The sequence below is a fragment of the Equus caballus genome, chromosome 18 (genome assembly GCF_041296265.1).
Source record: "Equus caballus isolate H_3958 breed thoroughbred chromosome 18, TB-T2T, whole genome shotgun sequence".
NCBI lineage: Eukaryota > Metazoa > Chordata > Mammalia > Perissodactyla > Equidae > Equus > Equus caballus.
Window position 1 is genome coordinate 56,438,630 of NC_091701.1, and position 22,145 is coordinate 56,460,774.

At 39.3% G+C, this 22,145-nt stretch overlaps 2 protein-coding genes across 4 annotated transcripts in view; one reads left to right on the forward strand and one right to left on the reverse strand.

Annotated features, from left to right (window-relative positions):
- Positions 1-3,653, reverse strand: part of NFE2L2 (NFE2 like bZIP transcription factor 2) — a 137,790-nt gene extending 134,137 nt beyond the window's left edge. The window contains exon 1 of one of the 2 annotated variants that reach the window (XM_070241280.1): positions 3,518-3,653. The gene's annotated coding sequence lies outside the window, so the exon portion shown is untranslated. The remainder of the gene's footprint in view (positions 1-3,517) is intronic. The other variant, XM_070241281.1, reaches the window with a different exon arrangement.
- AGPS (alkylglycerone phosphate synthase) overlaps positions 3,624-22,145 on the forward strand; it is a 139,449-nt gene continuing 120,927 nt past the window's right edge. Inside the window, exons 1-2 of one of the 2 annotated variants that reach the window (XM_070241276.1) lie at positions 19,724-19,756; positions 19,964-20,023. Coding sequence is in view for 1 of the 2 variants with exons in the window: in XM_023622056.2 (XP_023477824.2) it covers positions 3,659-4,011 (353 nt within the window). In the remaining variant the exon portion in view is untranslated. Of the gene's footprint in view, positions 4,012-19,723; positions 19,757-19,963; positions 20,024-22,145 lie in introns of those variants that run through there. The other variant, XM_023622056.2, reaches the window with a different exon arrangement.

Sequence of the window (22,145 nt, forward strand, 5' to 3'; positions counted from 1 at the left end):
CAAGATAAGGGTACCAATATTACAGTTCTATTCAATATTGTACTGGAGGTCCTAGCCAGCTAGGTAATGCAAAAGAAATATAAGGTATAAGGATTGGAAAGGTGAAGTACTGGTGAAGGATTGGAGAGGAGGAAATCAACTGTTACTATTCACAAACGATATAATTGTATGTAGAAGATCTAAAAGAATACACAATAGTTAAGACAGTGCGATACTGGCATAAGGTAGATAAACAGACCAATGGAACAGAAGACAGAGCCCAGAAATAAACTAATGCTATATGGCCACTTGATTTACGACAAAGGTGGCAATGTAGAACAACATCTTTTCAACAAGTGGTGCTGAGACAGTTGGATACTCATGGAAAAAAAAGAAACCCGATTTCTACCACACAAACAAAAATCAATTCCAAGTGAACTGTAGGTATAAATGTGACAGGAAAAACAATAAGGCTTCTAGAAGGTAATAGAGATTTATCTTCATTACACATTCACAAATGGTGATATCCAAATGGCCAACAAACACACAAAAAAGGCACTCAATCTCATTAGTAATCAGGGAAATGCAAATTAAAACCACATTAAGATAATGGTATATAACAGCTAAAACTAACTAGATGACAATAACCTGTCAGAGCAATGGGAACTTTCATATACTGCTAGAATAGATTTTGTACAATCCCTTTGGAAAATAGTTTGGCATTTCATTATCTATTAAACACATGCATACTTGATGACCTAAAAATTCCACTCTTAGGTGGATACTTAACAGAAATTCATCTACATGTCCAGCTAGAGACATAGGCAAGAAAGTTCACAGCAACTTTATCCACAACAACTTTAATGTCCATTAATTGTAGAATGGATAAACTCTGGTATATGCATTCACTGGAATATTACATGGCAAAGAAGATGATTGGACTACAACTACATGCAACGATATGGATGAAGCTCATAAATACTATGTTGAGTGAAAGAAACCAGACACAGAAGAACATAATATGATTCCATTTATATAAATGCAAAAAAACCAAAACGAAACAGGGAACGGATGCATGCTTAATTGTTAAAATCATAAAGAAAATCAAGGAAATGAGTATCATAAAACTCAGGACAGTGGTTACCTTTGGCAGGGTGAAGTGACTGGGAGAGGGCATAAAGGGAACTTCTGGGGTGCTGGCAATGTTCTATTTCTCTACCTAAATGGAAGTTACATGGGTGTTTGATTTGTGATAATTTATGCTTTGGTTCACTTTTCTCTGTGTTATATTTCACAATAAAAATCATATAAAAATGCAAGAATTCCTCTATTCAGAGGTCATTCAGGAACTCTGAAGATCAGTAACGAAAATCACTGCCATAAAGAACTTTGGTGCATGTTTCAGGAGTTAAGTTATCCTATTTAGAATTTTTTGTGCCTCATCTTAGAAGAGATGTCATAAATGCAAATAAAGGTCACTCCATTTAAAATCCTACTTGTCGTGGATTCACCCTTTGTTTCGCTGCATGTGGTCTGCTCTCCACTGGGATCCAGGTTATTAAGGGCCAAGTGTTCCAGGACTCAGAAGGAACACGTTCGTTGAGCTGGCCCTTCTCAATGTGATATTCATCGAGGTTTCACTTTTTGTGGGAATTATAGGTATCTCAATGGACCAGGGTTATGTTAAACATTCATTCCTCTTAGGTAGCATGAAATAAATTTCAGGGCACTTTGCTTGGGCTTTGCTCTTGTAAGGGATGAGGTAAGAAACCCTTCACCAAGGTCATCTACATCACACTTATTCTACCCAACAGTATCACACAGTTTTTTCCCCCACATATATCCTAACTCTTAATTAGCCTGATTATACCATGAAGCAGCATTGGCTTAAAAATTTTTGCATCTTATAGCACACAGTAATGAATTAGGTACACAATAGGCTCTCAACAAATGCTTTTACTGCCTATATGTATTTCATTACTGTATACATATTTGAAATGATATAATCAGTAATTTTTCCACTGGTAGCTAATTTTGGTTTACATCAAGCTTTTCATCACCCAGGAGAAAAGGCTTTGGTTATTCTGTTGACAGTTGCAAAACTGATAAATTTTGCCTCCTCAGAATTGGCAAGAAGCATGTCCATACCTCAATTTGGATAAGACTGAAGAATTCAGTTAACTACATTTACACTTAAAGCATGCTAGTAGTGTTAGGTTGAGCTCTCCGGGAGTCAAGAAAAAATTAATAGATCTGTCTCATTCCAAAAAGATTCTGAGGAAGATGTTACTTATATAGCATTTTTGGCAAGAAAGCTATGATTTTTACAATTGCAAACAAATATGGTAGTTGATGTTTTAATGCTGTTCTAGTAACATCTAGAAACGGTGTGAGAAGCTCAAAGACGAGAGTTGCTGACCTCTCAAACTTGTGGAGCTTTCTCCACAGAGCACTCAGCAATTTACTCCTCCTCTTTGTCTCATTTCTTCACTTAGTCCATTTGAAATAGCCAATAGCTTCCCTTAGGAAGAGGACAATGGTTAGAAGCAGCAGGTAAACAGGAGTTGGGCTCAGTGGTTCTAGAGCTAGGCTGGATATTTAATGCTGAATATCCCTCAAAATCTGGAGATCCGGCATACAAATCAAGTCCTCTTCACTGTTGCCTGAATTTTCTCAGAACTATTAAATAGTTCTTTTGTGTTAGTCAAATAACTCCTGGAATAGCTTCACTCTTTCACAGAGCCTGTGTTAGAAAGAAAGCGGTTATTCAGAAAGGAGGTGACTTCATTGGGCTTGGAATACTTATGGCAACCTTTTCTCTTACCATTCCCAAGTCTTATCTTTGAATTGCACATTATGCAAAAAAACCCTTTTCTTCTGATAGCTAGGTCTGCAAGGTGGCTTATAAAGGCCTATCTGGCCCGCTGACTGAAAACAGTTGTGGAACACTGTCCTAGGAGGTCCCCCTAATTTCACCAAGCCCCATTCTCTGGAAACGAAGTCAATCTGTAGATAAATGAGAAGTCTTAAGAACAATTGTTGGGTAGGGTAAGGAAGGGCACAGCATCCAGTAACGAAGGGAAAGAGAACCTAGGTTGCAACTCAGTTTTAGTATTTACTAGCTGCATGCACTCGGGCAATTTAGTGTCTCTGAGCCTCAGTTTTTTCATCTGTAAAATGGAGATTACTTGCTTGAGGTCTAGCATTAAGTAAGCACCGAGCCCAGAACGAAGCAGGCGATGAGAAAATGACAGTTATTTGCTCTAATGGTTACAGGGAACCAATCAGTTTTGAGTCACTTCAGTGACCTGGCAAGAAAGGGGAGTGGAGGGGCAGCAGTAGGAGCTCATTCAGGGAAAGGATGGCGCTGGTTCGTTGTCAGGTCCAGCAGCACCGCCCATGCCTCCTGCTCCAAGGCGTCTTCCAGAGGCCCAGACCACAGCAGAGGACACCACCCAGGGTACTAGGACACCTCGGGAACGCTCGTGGTTTGGCTCCCGGTCCAGCCCGGGCCAATCCGGGGATAGCTCAAACTCACCTGCTCGGCAGGTGCTTCCCGGCCGGGGCTTGAGCGCCGAGGCGGGGCTGGCGGCGTGGGCGGGAGCTGCGACTAAGTAGCTCCCAGTGCAGGGCACCGCCGCCCAGTCGCCGCGGTGGCTGCCGGGACGCGCCGCAGCGAATGGTCGCGCCGGGCGCCGCTCTGAGTGACCTTTCACCCGCGCCCAGCGGTCCCGGGCGGCGGCACAAGGCGGAAGCCATGGCGGAGGCGGCGGCTGCCTCTGTCGCGGGCGCGGGCTCCGGCTCGGTCTCCTGCTCCGGCTCCGGCTCTGCAGCGGACCGGTTCCGGAACCGGGACCCGGAGCAGGAGCGCGCCGGGCGGAGGCTCCGGGTTCTCTCGGGCCATCTGCGGGGCCGGCCCCGGGAGGCTGTGAGTACCAATGAGTGCAAAGCGCGGAGAGCCGCGTCGGCGGCCACGGCGGCGCCCACTGCCACTCCTGCCGCGCACGAGTCGGGCACAATCCCCAAGAAGCGGTGAGTAGCGGCTCTGTGGAGCGAGCTGGAGGCGAGGGACCAGGCCAGGCCTGTGCTGCGGGAGGGCACAGGCGAGGTGGGAAGAGAGGTGTCACGGGTGCGCGGAAGGCATCCTGGTCCCTGAAAGTGGGGACCCAGATCTCTTTCAGGAGAGAAGACCCTGACTCTGTCAGGAAGGAGGCGGGATGGAATGGTGGATTTGGGTCACTATTTGAGAGTAACAGACCTGAAGAACTCTTAGTGGGGAAGGCTTTATGGGGACCCCTTCTCTTGGATTCTTAATGCCAGGAATTCATTCTCTATCTTGAATTAATACTCTCGGGGCTAAGGTCTTGGAATGGATAAAAGGATAGAATTATGATTCTCCGAGGAGATCTAAATTTGCACTAGATGATCATAGAGATCTCTTCTAATTCGCATAAGCCTGGGAACGGGCAGAAGTGGTGGTACCTGGAAGAAGGTGCTGACTGGTTTCTGTGGGGCGCATTTCCACTTGCTTAGAAGCATCATCTTTGACTTTGGGGGAGGAAACCGATGGGTGGGTAAGAAGCCATAAAATGCACACTTTAGTTAGTGAGTTAGAATGTGGTGGCAGCTACTGAGCTGTGGTGTAACCGGATTCTGAAAGAACCTTGCCTGTGGGTGAGGATGTTTGTAAGAGATTTTGACTAACGATTTTTGGGAGAAATCTTAAGCTCTGATGGAAGCTACTAGGAGAAGCTGTTTTCTGAGATGTGGCTTCATCAGCGTGGATAAACTTTGAGAGGGAAAAAAAGTGTTGCTGATGTTTAATGTGTACTTTCAATGTGCCAGAGATTGTACTAAGTCTATTATTTGTTTTACTCCTCGCAAACTAGGAGGTAGGTGCAGTTATTTCTCATTTTACAGGTAAAGAAATAAAAAAGATTTAGAAGCCTGCTGCAGGCTTGGCAGGTTATACTATGTGGCTGATTAGAATTTGAAAGCACATCAGATTGACCATAGGGCTAAGTTCTTAAATTGTACTGTTTCTGATGAATTCATTCGTTAATTCAACATTCATGAGTCCCTCCTCTACTAAGGACACACTGTGCTGGGAATACGAAGATTTAAAAGCGAAGTATTTTCTGGAGCTGGCCAGTGGTGTAGTGGAGTTTGCGTGCTCTGCTTTGGCTGTCAGGAGTTCGCAGGTTCTGATCCAGGCGCAGACCTACACACTGCTTTTCAAGCCATGCTGAGGTGGCATCCCACATACAAAGTAGAGGAAGATTGGCATGGATTTTGGCTCAGGGACAATCTTCCTCAAACATAAAGGGGAAGATTGGCAGTAGATGTTAGCGCAGGGCCAATTTCCTGACCAAAAAAAATTATTTACTTTTAAGGAACTAATAGCTTAGTAAGATAAACTTATAATAAAATAAGATACGACAAGAAACTTAGCTGATAACCATAGTAAACGGTCACTTAACCCAGTTTTGGGTATGCGTTTGTTAGGCTGAAGGCTTTCCAGGGTAAGGATTGTCTGAGTACATCTTGAAGTTTGTGTTGGAAGAAACCTGCCAAGGGAGAAAAAGTGTTCTTGGCAGAAAAATGTTCACAGGTAAAGTAGTGAGAGACAGATTATGGAACTGTTGGCAGTTAAGTGTGGCAGGAAGTGAGGATGACAGGGCTGGAGAGGCCAGTCTTGTTTTCAGGATTTTACATGGGGCAAAACATGATTGCATTTGCCTTTTAGAAAGTCACACGGGGGGCTGACTGGAAGAAGGTTAAGCAGTTTAGCATATAATGGCGGGGAGCATAGACCTGAGTTTGAATATCCACTACGCAGTTCCAGCTGCATGACCTTGGGCAAGTCACTTAACCTCTCTCAGAGCTTCAGTCCCCTCATTTGTGAAAATGAGGACAGTAATTCCTGCTTTGCAGTCTTGCTGTGAGATTTGAAAAATAGAGTTAAACAATCAAGTGCATAGTGCAGTGCCAGTTACATAACCCTTCAACAAATGGTACATGCAATTGTCATTGAGTCCAGAGACAGGGAGACCAATTAGGAGACGGTTATCCTGATGCGAAATGCTGTGATTCTGAACTAAGGCATAATATTGGGAGTAGGCAACATTTAAAAAAATATTAGGAGGTTAATTTTCCATAACTTGGTTACTAAGTGGTGGGGAAGGGAGGTATTAAGGATCACATCTTGGCTTCTGGCTTCACTTGATGTTATATTAGCTGTCGTTGGATTTAAAACTTTTAACTTTAAACTTTTCCAAACAACTTCATGCACATTTATATCTGTTCATTGATGTGCATCTGTGTGATTGTACATGTATATGTGCGTTTACATTCTTAGAAGTAAGTAGATAGGGCAATGTTCCTTTTGGTTAGATTTAACAGCCTTGGTTTACAACATTCAGAGAAAAATAATGTTTGTAAGGCACACTGGGGTAATGGATGAGGCTTCCCATGGTTGAAGGTGACTGGTTTAGGTGGGGCTTTGTGGCTACTCCGTAGAATGAAAGCACAACTGTAACCCATTGATGGCATAGATTATAATGGGTAGCAAGCTCTGGTGTTTGGTTCAGGTTTAGGTGTGGCTAGTGGTAAAATCTAGTCCTGTACAAGTGGTTTTTTTGTTTTTTTTTTTGCCAAGTAGCAACATTTTTTTAATAAACAATCTTTTAATAAAAGATCTGCTTTGAAAAATAAGTCACAAAATTTAAGGTCTAATGTGTAGCCTAAAAATCCATATCAGCTCATCTATGTTCAACAATGGATTTTTTAAAAAAATTTTTATTGAGTTTATGATAGCTTACAACCTTGTGAAATTTCAGTTGCTGTACAACTGTTTTGAAGTTTGAATCAAAATATGAGGGAACACAAAAAGTTGTGTTAGATGGAACATCAAAAACTTCCTCAGTGAGTGATCTACAAAATATATTGTTCATGGGAACCCAGATCTCCCTTTTACTTCCTCCTGCTTAGCTGGACCTGATTTGCCAGCTGCAGAGCTGAGCCTAAAGGAAAGACAAATGATGGAGCAAGAAGGAGTCAGCGTGTGTATCTAACAAAGTGTGAGTGTGACTGTATGTCAGTTATTTTGGAATTGTTTGGTGATGTGTGTTGTTTACCTTGGATAATGTCACTGGTTATAATTCTTTTATTTCATGGCTTGTTATCATCATGGAATTGGAGGAGTGACTTCATGACACTCCGTGTTTTCATTCCTCTAACAGAATAGTTGTGCATGTTAATTTACTCAACATTTATAGAGTAGTTGCTTTATGACAGGTTTTGTCCTAGGCACTGGGAGTAAAGAGATGAATAATAGTCCTTGGCCTCAAAGAATTCACAGTCTAATAAGGGAGATACACAGTCTAGCACAGTTTGAGTAGAGCCGTTGTAGATACAGGTACAGATGTAGCACAAGGGAAAGCGAGGGATAAACTCTAATATAGGGGGTCAGGGGAAGCTTTCTGGAGGCGGTTTTAAAATATGGATCATGGTGTGGCAGGTTGATTGGATGGTGAGGAGAGTTTGCATTCAGACACAGGGAATAGCATATGGCAAAGCAAGGGGGCGTGAAAGTGCCTATTGAATTTAGACAACTAAACACTTCAGTATTGGTAGAGGTGGGGGTAAAGTGAAGAGAGGAAGGCACTGGCAGGTCACAGAGGTCTTTGGCCTGTAGGTCGTCAGTCCATTCATTCATTCATTTGTTCATTCACTCATTCATGTGTACATGTTTGAATGCTTACTATGCAATATATAACAATGAACAAAAACTCTGCCCTTATAGACTTCTATTCTAATTGGAGTGGAGATAGTGAACAAACAAGTAATATAGTATGTCAGATAGTGATAAATGTAGTGAGGAAGAATGAAGCAGCTGAGGCGACAAAGTGATGGAGAACCCTTGAAGGCAACAAGCTGGGCAGGGACATGACCAGATTGGGTTTTGGTTTGAGAGAGGTCACTGCACCTGCAGTGTTAAGAAAGGATTGGAGAAGGATGAGGATGGACATAGGGAGATCAGTTAGGGGAGGTTGTTGTAGCAGGACAGGTAAGGAATAATGAAGGATTAAACCAAGATGATGGCAGTGAGAATAGAGAGGAAAGGATGGATTTGAGTTTTGGAAGTTAGTGCATTAGGTAATACTTAAAATTATGTTACTAAATGCCGTGGGAGTTTGGAGACAATGAAAATACAAAAAGGGTGACAGAGTCCTGAGGAATGTGGATATGTAAGAGGGCTGACCGACCACTACCTGTTGTACGTGTCATACGGTCTCCTGTGAGTTGGTTCTAATTACTTCTATCCAGGAACATATATCCTCATTATGTGAAGTTGTTGAGCAGAGTTTTGAGGGTGATGGTTTACTTTTGGACCCTCCGTTTTTCTTTTCTTTTTTTGTGAGGAAGATTGGCTTTGAACTAACATCTGTTGCCAATCTTCCTCTTTTTGCTTGAGGAAGATTGTCCCTGAGCTAACATCTGTGCCAGCCTTCCTCCATTTTGTATGTGGGACCCCACCACAGCGTGGCTTGATGAGCGGTGTGTAGGTCTGTGCCCTAGATACAAACCTGGGCTGTGGAAGCAAACGTGGGAACTTAACCACTATGCCACTGGGCTGGCCCTGCTCCGTTTTTCTTTAAGAGCATATTACTCCATGAATAGTTTCTTTTTGGTCTTACTTCTAAATGCAGTTTTAGATTCCTAAAAATCATAGTAAATGTTAGTTAAATATGTGACATTTTTATGCCTTGGTTTTGGATTTTTTCAGTTTTTTTTTAAAGCTATTATGTTATGAAAAAGAGAAGGAAAAAACCCCATGTTGACATCTGTCCCTCCATACTGATAACTGCTTTCCCAGTTGTGAATTTTGGCTCTAGCCTCATTGTGGTTTGCATTAGTCAGAACTGTTCTATGGCAGTTTTCACAGAGGTTATAAACTCTTCTGGTTCAGATCAAAGGAATATCTGAGTAAGAATGCTACTTATTGTTTAATTTACTTGCTTATACTGTCTTTTATAGACACCATTCTTTAAAAAATAATGTATTATTTAACATCTGCCAGAAGCCTTGGTAAATGTTTTCCAGGAGGAAACAAGCTGAGTTAACCTCTGTGTTTCCCAGGAGGGCATCCTGAATCCTGTAAGAGCTGATGCATTTCTGCAACAAAGCTATTTGCATAAGTGACCTGACTTATGACTTAGCATCATTTGGCAAAATTAGAGCTTATTTTAGTAGTTATGCTGAATGAAATACTTAGCCTACTTTGAGTTCCTAGCTAGGAATTATAGTGATAGTAGTAATGGGAGTTTTAATTTAACTCCTAATGTGCCAGACAGTGTGCTGAGGCTTTGTGTACATTATTTCATTTAATTCTCACAACAGCTCTGAAAAGTAGGTGATGTTGTATGTATGGTACAGGTGAGGAAGTGGAGGCTCAGAGAACTTAATCTGTGTTAAGGTCATGCAACTACGAAATCAAAGAGACAGCATTTCACCTCTGACCTGTCTTCAGGCACAGAGCCTGTATTCCTTCCCCTGTGCAGTATATTGCACTTGATGTTGTTCTCTGAGGGGGGAATTATTTACTCCATATTCATCAAGTTACTTTTCTTTGTCATAAGGTAGATCAGGGTCAAATACAATGTTGTATAGTTAAGAAGACATTTGTTTATAATGTGCTTACTGAATAAATTAGAAAATATGTGATCCTGTCAAAATGAACTTCACAATTTAAGAAAATATAATTCATGATTTAAAAAGTTAGACCAGCCTATTTCCATTTGTGAGTGAATTTTGCTGTTTGACTTGTGGGAGAAGACAGTGTCGAGAATAAAAGGGAAAGAGGAGGAGCATGTGGAAGACCCAGGATCAGAGGAGAAAGAAGGAAAGAGAAGAGGTCATGGAAGATTTACTGCTTGGCTGTAAGTTAACTGTCTTTGGGCTGTGAATGAACAAGAAGCCCTGAAGACTTAATCTCCGTGGTTGTTTGGTATCATACTTCCCTTAGATTGCAAGTGTAATTTTGAGATGAACCGCACTTCCTGCAAAGAGACTTTTTTATGTCAGGAAGTTACTTACTATAGAACCATCTACCCTCTGGTCACTTAATAAAAATATCTAGGAATAAATTAAGTGAGCTGTTTTTAGACTGCAGAGAAATGGAGTGCTGTTGTAGTCAGATGAGCTACTGTATGGAACACTTTAAAAGTAAGTGCTAAGGAAGTAGTCCTTTGAGTTTTATTTTCTTATTATTCAGAAAATAACTTCTCCTGTTCAACAGATTAGTGTGTTAGTTTCAATGCCAAACCAAATCAAAGGATCCTGAGTAGAGTTTACTCCTCTGACATAGAGTAGTAATCCCCCTCCGCCTATTAGTACTCTTTTATTTGTTGAGCTTTAGGGGTAATATTTAATATATCACTCTCCCACATCTGAGTTCAGAATCAGTTGAGAAGTAAGACACTCAATATAGATAGATGGAGGTAAAAATGTCGGCTTTATTACTGATAGAGCTGGTTGGAAATATGGCTTAGATCTGGACTACCTGATGTTTTCCCTGACTTAGATTCAGTCACAGGCAGTGCTGGACTACAGAAGGCCTCCTCTGCAAGGGCAGAGCCAGCTCCAGTAAGCCTCATACATGGCCCTGAGAGACTGGAGTATAACCTCTCTCTAGCAGATGGACTCTAAAGAGAGAGAAAGGGCTGACCCCAGCTGCTTGGTACTCTAAGACTTCACTAACAAAATAGTTCTCAGGAGTAAATCACTCCTCCCATAAGAAGGAGTGAGTGTGAGGGTTGGGGACAGGCCAGGGCTGTTACTCTTACTCAAGTCCCTCCACACTGGAAACTAGAGGCTGGGGAATGAAGGTATTGCTGGAATGTTTGGAATGTTTTTGGAGAAATTAAAGGAAAGGGCTGAAAACTTTATGGTAGGTAAACAATCTCCCACCTGCATCATTTGCATGTGTTATCCCATTGTCTTTTGAGTACATTATAGTTTCCTTGGTATGGCAGTTAAGGTCCTTCAGGAGGATCTATTTTTCTAGGTTCATCTCTTATTTCCTTGATACTCTAGCTACTGACCAGAATTACTGCTATCCCTGGAACATGCCTTGGGATGGGACGGGGATTAAAAGCTAACTTTTGCTATTTATAAATGTTTGTATATATGTTTACTTTTTTTTGCTAAATTTTATTGAACTATTACATAATTTATTCTAAATGTGCAGATCATAAGTTTGCAGCTTAATTACTTCTCACAAAGTGAACACATCTATCTTATCAGTGTTTAGATTAAGAAACAGCATTACCAGTACCCCAGAGGCTCTCTTCATGCTCCTTTCCAATGCCTCCTCCCACCAGGATAACCACTACTTTGACTTCTAACACCGTAGTTTGCATTTGCTTGTTTTGAACTTTCTGTAAATGGAATCATACAGTGTATACTCTTTTGTGTCTGGCTTCTTTCCCTTAGTATTAGGTTTTGATATTAATCCTTGTTCTTGCGTCTAGTTGTATTTTGTTCATCCTCATTGCTGAATATTGGGTGGATATACATTGCAATTTATCACTTTTGTTATTGATGGGCATTTTGGTGGTTGCTAGTTTTAGGTTTGAATAGTTATTTATTTTAATATAAAGAACCTATCAAACCAGTGTTTTTACAGATATTACTGCATATAAATAGGCTAAAATAATTAAAATACTGTGTAGTGTTTAATATGTTCAATTTTCTGAAGTACATCAGTTGTCTGAGGAAATAAAATGCTCCTAGGTACTAAGTCATTCTTATAGACATATTAAATTGAATTTGTAAACACAATGACCTTGAAGTCTTTACAGTGTTCAAATGTTATTTATGAACTTGTAAGATTTCAGTTTAAAATCACAAGTCTAAGTCTATTGCTCAGTTACACATTTTCAATTTCTTACAAGTCGGTTGTTCTTACAGACCAGATTCTTTTAAATTTTGTAAATATATAAAAGATCCACTTTTGCATAGCTTTCTTAAGATGAAAACGTTAACATCCAACTTCGATTCTCTTCTCTTCTCTTAAGCGAGAGAATTTATGTATTTGATTATGTATTTAATTCTAGATCTTTCTGTAGTTGAAATATGCTTGCTTACTCATTAAGGAAGGCTGTTACCATTCCAGGTAACTGTAGTTACTTTTAATGAGGGAGTTCTGCCTCTCCAGTGAGATTTGGAGCTGTAAGTATAATCTTATCACTCACTAAGAGCACTGTTGTATTCCATGTAATATTTGACCTTGCCAGCTTATCTGAAGTTACTAACCAGAGTTGTGGGCCAGGATGCTCACCAGATTCTTGTTGGCAACTTCCCTGGGACTCTCCAAACTCTATTTATAGTTGGCATGTCAGCCACCTCATACCATCAAGTGAGAAATATTCGCATATCCGAGGACCTTGTAATCAAGTAATATGAATTATTTAATTTGTTATATTCACAGTTAGTGACTCCCACTCAGATTGATAATTTGATTGGATTTTGCATTTCTTCTAAACATGTTTGAACCTTACAGGAATCCAGCATTAGGGTTATTAAAATGACACCCATTTGAATTCTGTTCTGCTGTCAACTCAAATTTTGTAAATCAGCACTGTCCACTAGAGCTTTCCGTGTTGATGGAAATGTTCTGTAATCTCCATTGTCCAATATGGTAGCCACGAACTGCAGGCGGCCATTAAGCACTTGAATATAGCTAGTGTGACAGAGGAGCTGAATTTTAAATTTTATTTATTTATTTAAATTTAAATAGGCACATGTGGCTAGTGATACCATGTTGGTCAGCACAGCTGTAGATTGAAACCTAACTCATTATCTATCCTTTCTGTTCCCAAATGAAATTTTCTGGGTTTTCTCACTTCTCTTGTTATTAGCACCAGTCCTAGAGTCACATCCTTCAACACTTACTCTTGAGCTTTTTCTTTTAAGATTTAACTCTCTTTTGAATTAATTTATTCAAATTAATAATTAATTCTGCAGTCACCGTGCTGCTCTTATACATGTTTCTCATCTGATCCTCACAACCACCCATTTTACAGAACAGGATCTAAAGTTCATAGACACTTGCCAGAAAATAGTCACTTGCTAGCTGCTAAGTGGTAGTGTTTAGATTTGAATCCAGGTCTTTCATCTCAAGTCTAGAGCTTTTTCCTTGATATGATATTGTTATCACTAAGTCCTGTTCATTTTTTCCTCACAGTCTTTCTCACATCCATTTTGTGCATTGAACAAGTATTTATCGGTCACTTGTGTTCTAGGTGCTTGGGCTACATCAGTGAACAAAATGGACAAAGATCTCTGCTTTCATGGAGCTTACATTCTAGTGGGTGAAATGGATAATTAACCAGATGTAAGAAATAAGTATAAATTATTAAGTGTGTTAGGAGATGATAAGTGCTATGGAAAAAGAAAAAGTGGAGCAGAGTAAGGAGGTAGGGTTCAAATTTTAAATAGAAAGTCACTGGAGAACATGACATTTGAGCAAATATTTGAAGGAGATGAGAGAGTTTCCTTATGTGGATATTTAGTTGAATGAGTGTTCCAGGCAAAGGAATAGTGTGTGCAAATACCCTAATGGGAGGCACACCTGTGGTGTATTAGGAGAGTAACAAAGAGACGAGTGTAGCTGGAGTCAGTTCATAACCCTCCACCCCCAACCACTGTTTAAAGTCTAGCTTTTAAACCTCAGCTTCTGATTTACCTGTCTCTTCTGTCTTAGGCAAGGTCTCTTATTCATACCACATTTTCTAGCTTCCATTCTCTGGAAGACGTTGGCTTGTTTGACACCAGACTTCAGGGTCACTTGTTTTGGAGATGTTTTCTTTTTACTTTTGAAAATTGGGGGGAGGGTATGTTGGACCATTGCCTGTCTTCTCTTCCCCATGATTTTCTCATGTTATGAACAGGAACTCTAAAATCATACTGTTAAGTATCATGTGATGTAATATCTAGGCTTGGAGCCTTTAATTAATTTAAATCAGCTAGATAGTCTCTTGCCATCTCCTCACCTGTTTGAAACTTCATCTACCCAAGTTTGTTGGCAGTTTATTTATGTGTTGAGCACTGGGGAGGATTAGTACATAGTTTCTGCATTCTGGGATTTGCAGGTCTGCTAAGGAAGACTACTGTGTCTTCTGTTACTGCAAGGCGCTAAGTGCTGTAGCAGAGCTATGAGAGGGGAATGGTGACTGGCATCGCAATGGAAGGGCAACTTGATTTCAAAGAAACAGATTAGAAGGGTTGAGAGAGTACTAGTCTATGTGAAGATGTTTTACAAGAATTCTTAAATCTGAAGGTGAAAACATTGATGAGAGAATTTGGATGAGAATAGAATCAGGAGAATTAGGGTAGGAGAATGGACAAATATAATAAAGTTTATAAAACTGGTATGGCAGTTGGCTTTAGGAATGATAGGGGCCTTCAGCTTTGTGGATAGCTTTGAGAAGTCTTATTCTGATAGCAGCAGAGCATCTGGCAGTTATTTACCAATTATAAAAAAATGGCAGGATAAAGAATGTATTCTGAAATGTTATACGTTTTTGTTGCAGAAAAAATAGAAAATAATAGATAATCAAAATGAAGATAAACATCCAAACTAATTAAGAGATAACAACTATAGCATCTTGGCATCTTTCAGATATGACATGTGTATCTGAAGTCGTGCTGTAATAATGTCTTGAAACTACCATTTTTCACTGTTTTGTGAATAACTTTCCGTGTCAAGAAATATTAGTGTGCAACATCATCATCTTCCATGACTGTGCAAGTATTGTATTTATGTAGGTACTACAATTTAACCAGTACAGTGTTAGATTTAATTGTTTCCAACTTTTCCCTGTTATAAAGAATACTATGGTAAGCTTTTTACAATTAAATCCTTAAAAATTTCCCTAAAGCACATTTTTAAAAAGGGCTTTAATGGGTCAAAGAGCACTAGAATACATCATTCATTCATGGTCAGTGGGCAGAAGCAGACATAAAGGACAACTGCTTGTTTGGACTTAATTTTGACCAAGAATAAAGAATTGGAAATGATTGGAATCCTAGGAGAAAGACTGCCATTGTCTTTGAGCACATTTATATCTTGTACTTTAAGAAAACAGCTTTCCAGAAATTCAAATAAAAGGAAGTTAGATGTTTTGGCCTGAGTTGCTAAGGGGAAACCAAAACATGGCCACAGGGACCCTAGGAAACAGTGTTTAAACAGGGCTTGCGTAGGCCCCTGTGGAGATGAAGAGAGAGAGCTGAGGCTACTGGTTGAAATGTGCCAATTTAAACCACTTACCGTTATCAGTAAACAACGTACCCTTAGTCAGATGGCTCATACTTACTGTCTGGGCAGATCCCTCCATGTGAGGTGATACACTTTAAAGATTATACTGTCAGCAGTTTTCTTTTCCTCCAAACATATTATTTAAAAAAAAGTTAAGCATATTGCAAAGTTGAATTTTATAATAAACATTCATATACCAACCACCTAGATTCTACCATTAACATTTTACTTTCTTTTCTTATCACATATCTATCTATTAATCTGTCCTTTTCTCCATCTAGTCTTAGTCTATCTTATTTTTGATGAATTTTAAAGAAAATCGGTAGCTTCATTTTTGAAGTAAAATTTCCAGTGTTAGCTTTCATCATTATTGGGGGAACTTTTAAGTTAATATCTCTAACTGTTCAATCTCTATTTTCACGTTTTTAATTATTGGACATTTCTAGCTTAATGTCTTGGTGTTTTGACATAGTGGTAATCTTCATTTGGAGTAAAATTAAAAAATATAATTTTGAAGTAAAAGGTTCTACTTTTGTTCTTGTATATCATTCTTGATTTCCAGATAGTGTTTTGTCTGCTTTGTCTTCACAAAGTATTTGTAGCTTCACAGCATAACGATTAAACTGCTAGTCTGATTTTGGTTTTATTTTCAAGTTCTTACCTGCCATCTGCTATTATTTTCAGAAAGTACATTCAACTCCCTGCCTTCAAATTTTATAAAGTGCTAACCTTTTTTAGAAAGGTATTCTTGTTTTTTAGTATGTGTATTAATTAGGACTTTTGGTTACAAGTATTAATTAATTTGAACTAGGTTAAAGCAGAAAAGGAGAGTTTATTACAAGAGTACAGGGGCACCAAAGAACCAAAGGGCAGGAATGAAGCTTGCTGTTGGCATAGAATTAGAACCAAGAGCCAGAAAGCCATCAGGTTTCCTGCTAGCAGCGCTTCTGGCTAGTATCTGTTGTGTGTTTCTCTAAGCAGATCAGCCTTTTCTGCTCTTCTGTCCAAGTGGTAAAATATGGCCACCCCACTCCTCCAGGATATTCAGCCACTAGCGAAGAATAATTGAACCCCCATGTTCCCAAAAGCTGAGTCATGTGTCTGCATTGTTCTAGTCAGCTATTGCCTGGAAAGAAGTGGTGGTGATCTTAGGACAAAAATAGATGCCCAGGTAGCTAAATGAGCTGAACTAACTCTGGCTATCATGCATTGAAAGCTGTCACAGCCAGATCATCTTTTCATCTTTTTTGATGATTCCTTTTCCAGAATCTTGCTCCATGAATTATCCTGTGTATTTTCCTCTTGAGTCTTTTTTCTTTGTTGACTTTTCCTGCTTCTTAAAAGCATGCTCAGATAACTTTTGAAATTGTTTTCTGCCTTTATTACCCTTTTGAAATGACCCTCTTAAAAGCCATCAATAACCTAATTATAAAATCCTTAGTCATCCTTTTGACCAATTCCCAATTCCTGATGGATATTCTTAGCTCTTTCCTTAGCTCCCATGTTATTACACTATCCTGATTTTCTTCCTACCTTTCTGGCCCTGCCTTGGCTGACTTTTCTTCCTTCTGCTTCCTAAATTTACAAATTCTTAAGATTTTAGTCCTTTCTTCCTTAATAATCTCATCTACTTGGACTATATTGGGTTTTACCATTTGTGGGAGACCTTTTAAATTAATATTTCTAACTCAACCTCCATTTTCATATTTTTAATTATTGGGCATTTCTATTTGAATGTCTTGCTGGTTTCTCCAATCTAGCATACATGTATAAGGTCATTATTTTATCCTTCAATCCCAATACTCTACTATTTCTGTTTACTTCCACCATTGTTTAGACATTCAAGCCCAACATCTCAGCCATAAGGCTTTGCAGAGCTCCATTTCCTCTCCCTATACAGTCTGTTGACAAATCAGATAGATTCTATTAGTTGTAATTCTCAAGACACCTTTGTTTTTCTCCCATTGACATCAACCTACATGAAATCTTAATTGTGTTACATCTAGTCTGGTCTCCCTTTCTATATTTTCTCTTCTTCAAGTGATTTGCATTCCATTACCAGACCAATCTTTGTTCAGAGAAAGTGTGAGTACTTGCTGCCTGCTGGTGCTGTGCTAAATTCTAACACTGCAAAATTGATTGACAGTTCAGTGGAGATATGTAGACAGATATATAGAAGATATGATGTAGTAAATGCTATAATCAGTATATACAGAAGGAGCCATAAATTCTTCTTGAGGAAGATAGGAAACACTTTATAGGAAAAGCACGATACGATGACTTTTGGACTGGTTCTTGGTGGATAAGTAGGAGTTCTCTACAGAGAGAAGGGCATTTCAGACGGGATATATAGCAAAGGCAGGCAGACATAAAAGGGCATGGTGTGTATAAGGAATTATGATAACTTTTAGTGTGGCTGGAAGAATAGGTGTTTTGATTATTGCTCACTATTGATTGTTGAAGTAAAGCTCAATCCCTTTAATTTGGCATTCAAGGCTCTCTGCTGTTTTCCAGGACTTTCTTTGCGCATGCTCTATGCTTCAGCCACTTTGGGCTATTTAATAGCATAGGAAAGTCCTTGTGCTTTTTCTGCCTCTGCTTGATTATTGAATTTCTACCATCCTCCAAAGCAATTGGAAGTTTAGATGCTACCACAGTGAAGCCTTTTTCCTCTTAGCTAGAGATGAACACTAAATTATCTGAGTTCTTGTAATACTTTGTATTCCTTGTGTGGCAATCAATGAGTGTACTGAAGTCATAGCTTGGCAATTAAGGAATGTTGGAGGCAAAAGATCAACATTTAAACCCTGGTTGTATCATGGTAGGGTTTATGTGATCCTGGACAAGTTACTGCATCTTTCTGAACTTGTTTTCTCATATTTTAAGTGCAGATAATCCCTGTGTCATCAGATTGGTGTGAGAAGGAGATGAAGTGATTGTAAAACCCTTAGCTTTATAGTATTATGCAGTACTATTACTGTTGCCGTAAACTATATGGAAAGGAGTGATATTAATTCAGTGCTTAAATAGTTTCTAAGGTGGAAACACAGCAAGAAGAGGTACTCAGTGGTGACCATAGCATTTTAATAGTGAGAAGAAATTTCTACTGAATATCACCTTATGTGTTAGGGAGGAAAGGAAGAACCAAAAGAGTGAAGAGCATCAGCAGTTTCTCATACTGCATGGTAGGCTGGTTGTCAGTGTCATGTACACCATGGTCACTGTTTGCTGTTTCTCATTTGTAACTCTTCTCGGTGGCTTTTAGAAGTCATGGCTCACTGCTGCCTCTACTCGGTATGTGTCCTTGGTGACCATATATATTGGAATTTGAATAAACATAGTATCGTGCTAAAGACAAGTTGTTTGATAAATCGTCTTAATTTTTATGCTCTGTAACCCTCTTAACCTGTATAAACTAGGAAAAGTTCCAAAACAGATCAACTTTCTTGCAATTTGGATTAGAAAATATTATCTCAGTATAGCCCTCATTCCCCCTTCCAGGATAATCCTGTGTAAAAGTTGGGTGTAGACCTGTCTACCCCCCTGTCATGTAACCAGATCTCCATTTCTTGTTACCCCTTTTCCCCCAACCATCTTCCACATGGTGAGTGCCCCTCCTTGGCCCGCTTGATGCCCTGTTTGGCAGGAAAACTCTACTCGGGTTCATCTTTTCCTATGGTGCAGTGAGTTTAAAGTTTTTCTTTTTTTTTTTTATTTCCCTCAATTCCTATCCCTCCTGATTTTGAGAAACTGTGGGTGACAGCAGCTTGAATTTAAACTGTCTACATTAAGGCTTTGTATCCCTTTGTGGCTATTCAACAGATGAGGCTTCTGCTCTCAACTTTTCCTCACGTCTTGAGGCATTGTTTACCCAAGTGTGGTCTGTGGATGGCTTGCATCAGAATTTTTTGGAGGCGCTTGTTGCTTGCTTAAAATGTAGATTCTGAGACCCCACCACTAGAGATTCTTTTTCTCTCCCCTCAAACTTTGTGGAGTTCATCTTTTTCTGTGGGTTTGCCAGCAGGAAAGGTAATAATTCCAACTACCTGTCATTTAAAGTAGAAGGGGCTGCTGTTTATTATTATTATTATCATCATTATTATTGCTATTATTGTTTTAAGTAGAAAAAACACTTGTTACAGCAAGAATGCTATGTATATCAAGCAGGTATGGATTTCAGTCTTGATCTTTTTAGGGTTTTGCCAAGGGTATTGGTTGGCTGTCCCCTGGAGGACAGCTAAGAAAGAGAACTCAGAGGGTAGGTTTCTGAGTTAAAATCACATACATATTTTTGGAGACATTCATATTTTCTTTGTTTTGTTCAGTTTTATAGTTTTTGCAGACATGTAAAACTGTACCAGAAATGACCTTTGGTCACTTCAGATTGGTCAGTATAATAAGCTTGTGATAGAATTCCTCTTCCAGTTACCAGCAAGCAGCGAGGGAGCAATGAAAGTGAGTTGGCATTTTCCTAGTTGGTGGTAGAGAAAGTCTGGAGTGGGTTACCTAAATTAGATTAGAATGGACAGTGGAGGGAACAAATCATGAAATTTAAAGTGTAGCCCAGGGAGCACAAGTGGTCAAGGGAAGTATACATCCTTGTTCTTTGTCGCTATGACAACTCCGTGATACTGATTTGGATTGTTTTCCTCATTTATGTAGACCAACGCATGAGGGTAACTGATAATATGGTTGTGCCGTTCCAGGCCTTCAGTATGGCAGGTACCAAGCTTGTGTGAGTGTGTATGTGTGTGTACACGTCTGCCCTAGTACAAAATATTTGGAATATATGCTACTACAAGTATAAATGCCTAATAGTCTGTATTACCATTTTCAAAGAGATTATTACAACAATAATGAACCTCTAATTTGTAGAATTTGGTAGTGGGTAAAAAGTTTGTGGGTAAGAGAAGGCACCTTAGGAGGCTGCAGAGTAGTGGGTGCCAGATTATTCTGCCAAGGAGTACGGCTGGCCTTTGCCTTATTTGCCTCAGTTGTCTCTTCTTTGCTCTTCTTTGTGCCTCTGTCTAATAAGATTTTTTTCCCCATATCTGTAATTCCTTTTTCTTCCATTTGTTAATTCATAGAAAGTGTAACAGGAATTGGACCTTGAGGACACAATTGTTGACCCTTGAATTCAGGTTTTAAAAAGTTTCTTCAAAGTGCCAGTTTCTTGTAAACTATAAAAAGTTGACTGTAGGAAGTTAAATATGTATTTGATTTGCTGTACGTTTGAAGGTCACTCATTCTTAATGGAATTCTATCATTTAAAAAAAACTAAACTCTTGTAGAGATTGCTAAGAAGCCCAACAATGGGTTTTATAACAAACCATCATGGGATTTCTGTATATATGTGAAAGAGAATTGTTATGTTGGAACAGAGAGAAACTGCACTGAGATTCAAGGGCTGACCTGCATATTTGCTTCAGGTTCAGAGTTGTGATAATCATACTTTTTTAGTTCATGGCATTTGTCTATGAACAAATGCGAGGCCTCTCTTAGTTTTATTTTCTTCCGTCTCTGGTTCCTAATCCCATCCGCCTCCTGCCATGGGCATCCATGAATATTCTTGAATAAATGCATATGTGTTTTGTAAAATATGCGTTTTATTTAGTATGTGTATTTTTAATTTGCTTAAGTGGTATTACGCTATAGATCTTATTGTTTCTCCTTTTGTGTTTACCACTGTTTAAAAAAAATCTCTTCATGTTTTGTGTATATACCCATCTACCTCACTGCTTCTGATTGCTGCATAGTATTTCATGGAATTTACTTACCACTTACCCATTCTTCTAGTGATGCCTCCAGCTACTCTTACAAACAATGCTTCAGAGAGTATATCAAACATGTTCTCTTATGGAACCATATGTGAATTTCTCCCGAATAGACATCCAGGGGTTGTATAGCTGGGTCAAAGAAATGCTGTTAGCTTTGGGTCTGCCGGTGGTGCAGTGGTTAAGTGTGCACATCCCGCTTCAGTGGCATGGGGTTCCCTGGGTCGGATCCGGGGTGCAGACCTACCCACTGCTTGTCAAGCCATGCTGTGGTAGGCATCCCACATATAAAGTAGAGGAAGATGGGCACGGATATTAGCTCAGGGCCTGTCTTCTTCAACAAAAAGAGGAGGATTGGCAGCAGATGTTAGCTCAGGGCTAATTTTCCTCAAAAAAAAGGCTTTACCTTTGAAAATTTAGCACGTGATTGCGCTGTGGAGTTACTTAGCCAGTAGTGCATATGGGTTCCTCCTCTCTGTGTTCTTACTAACAACTTTCTGTGTCTTAATTCTTATGTTTAATCTATTTTATACTATCACATTGGAAAAAATTAGAAAGTTCATTAATAATTTATTACATGGAAGGGCCAAATTTTTATTATGGCAACTAGAATTTTAAAACTTACAATGGGGATATTGAGGAAACATTGAAATTCAGTGCGTCACGTGATAATGCCCAGGTTTTGCAAGGAGAAGGCTCACTGTCTCACTGTCTTGAGGGCAGAGATATTATCTTGTTGACCTTTCCAGAAACCTGATTTTGTCAGAGTCCTAGAGTCAGTCATATTTAGGTAGGCTGACTCGTGTTAACTAATCTCATTAGTGACCAAAGTTAATTAGAATGCCAAGAGACTAATTCAGGATGAAAAAAAAAATTGTCAAGCCTCCTGGCCATTTCAGTTGGCCATGTTTTCTCTGTTGGAAATGAAGTATAATTAGAAGTAGCTTGGTGAGTTTTAATCAGGGCAGGAGGAAATAGTCTATGATTCAGATGTTTAATGGTGTCAAGCTATCAAAGCCTGATGGCATTTATCTATTTTTTAAGTCAAATGTTTTAACAATCTTGGAACT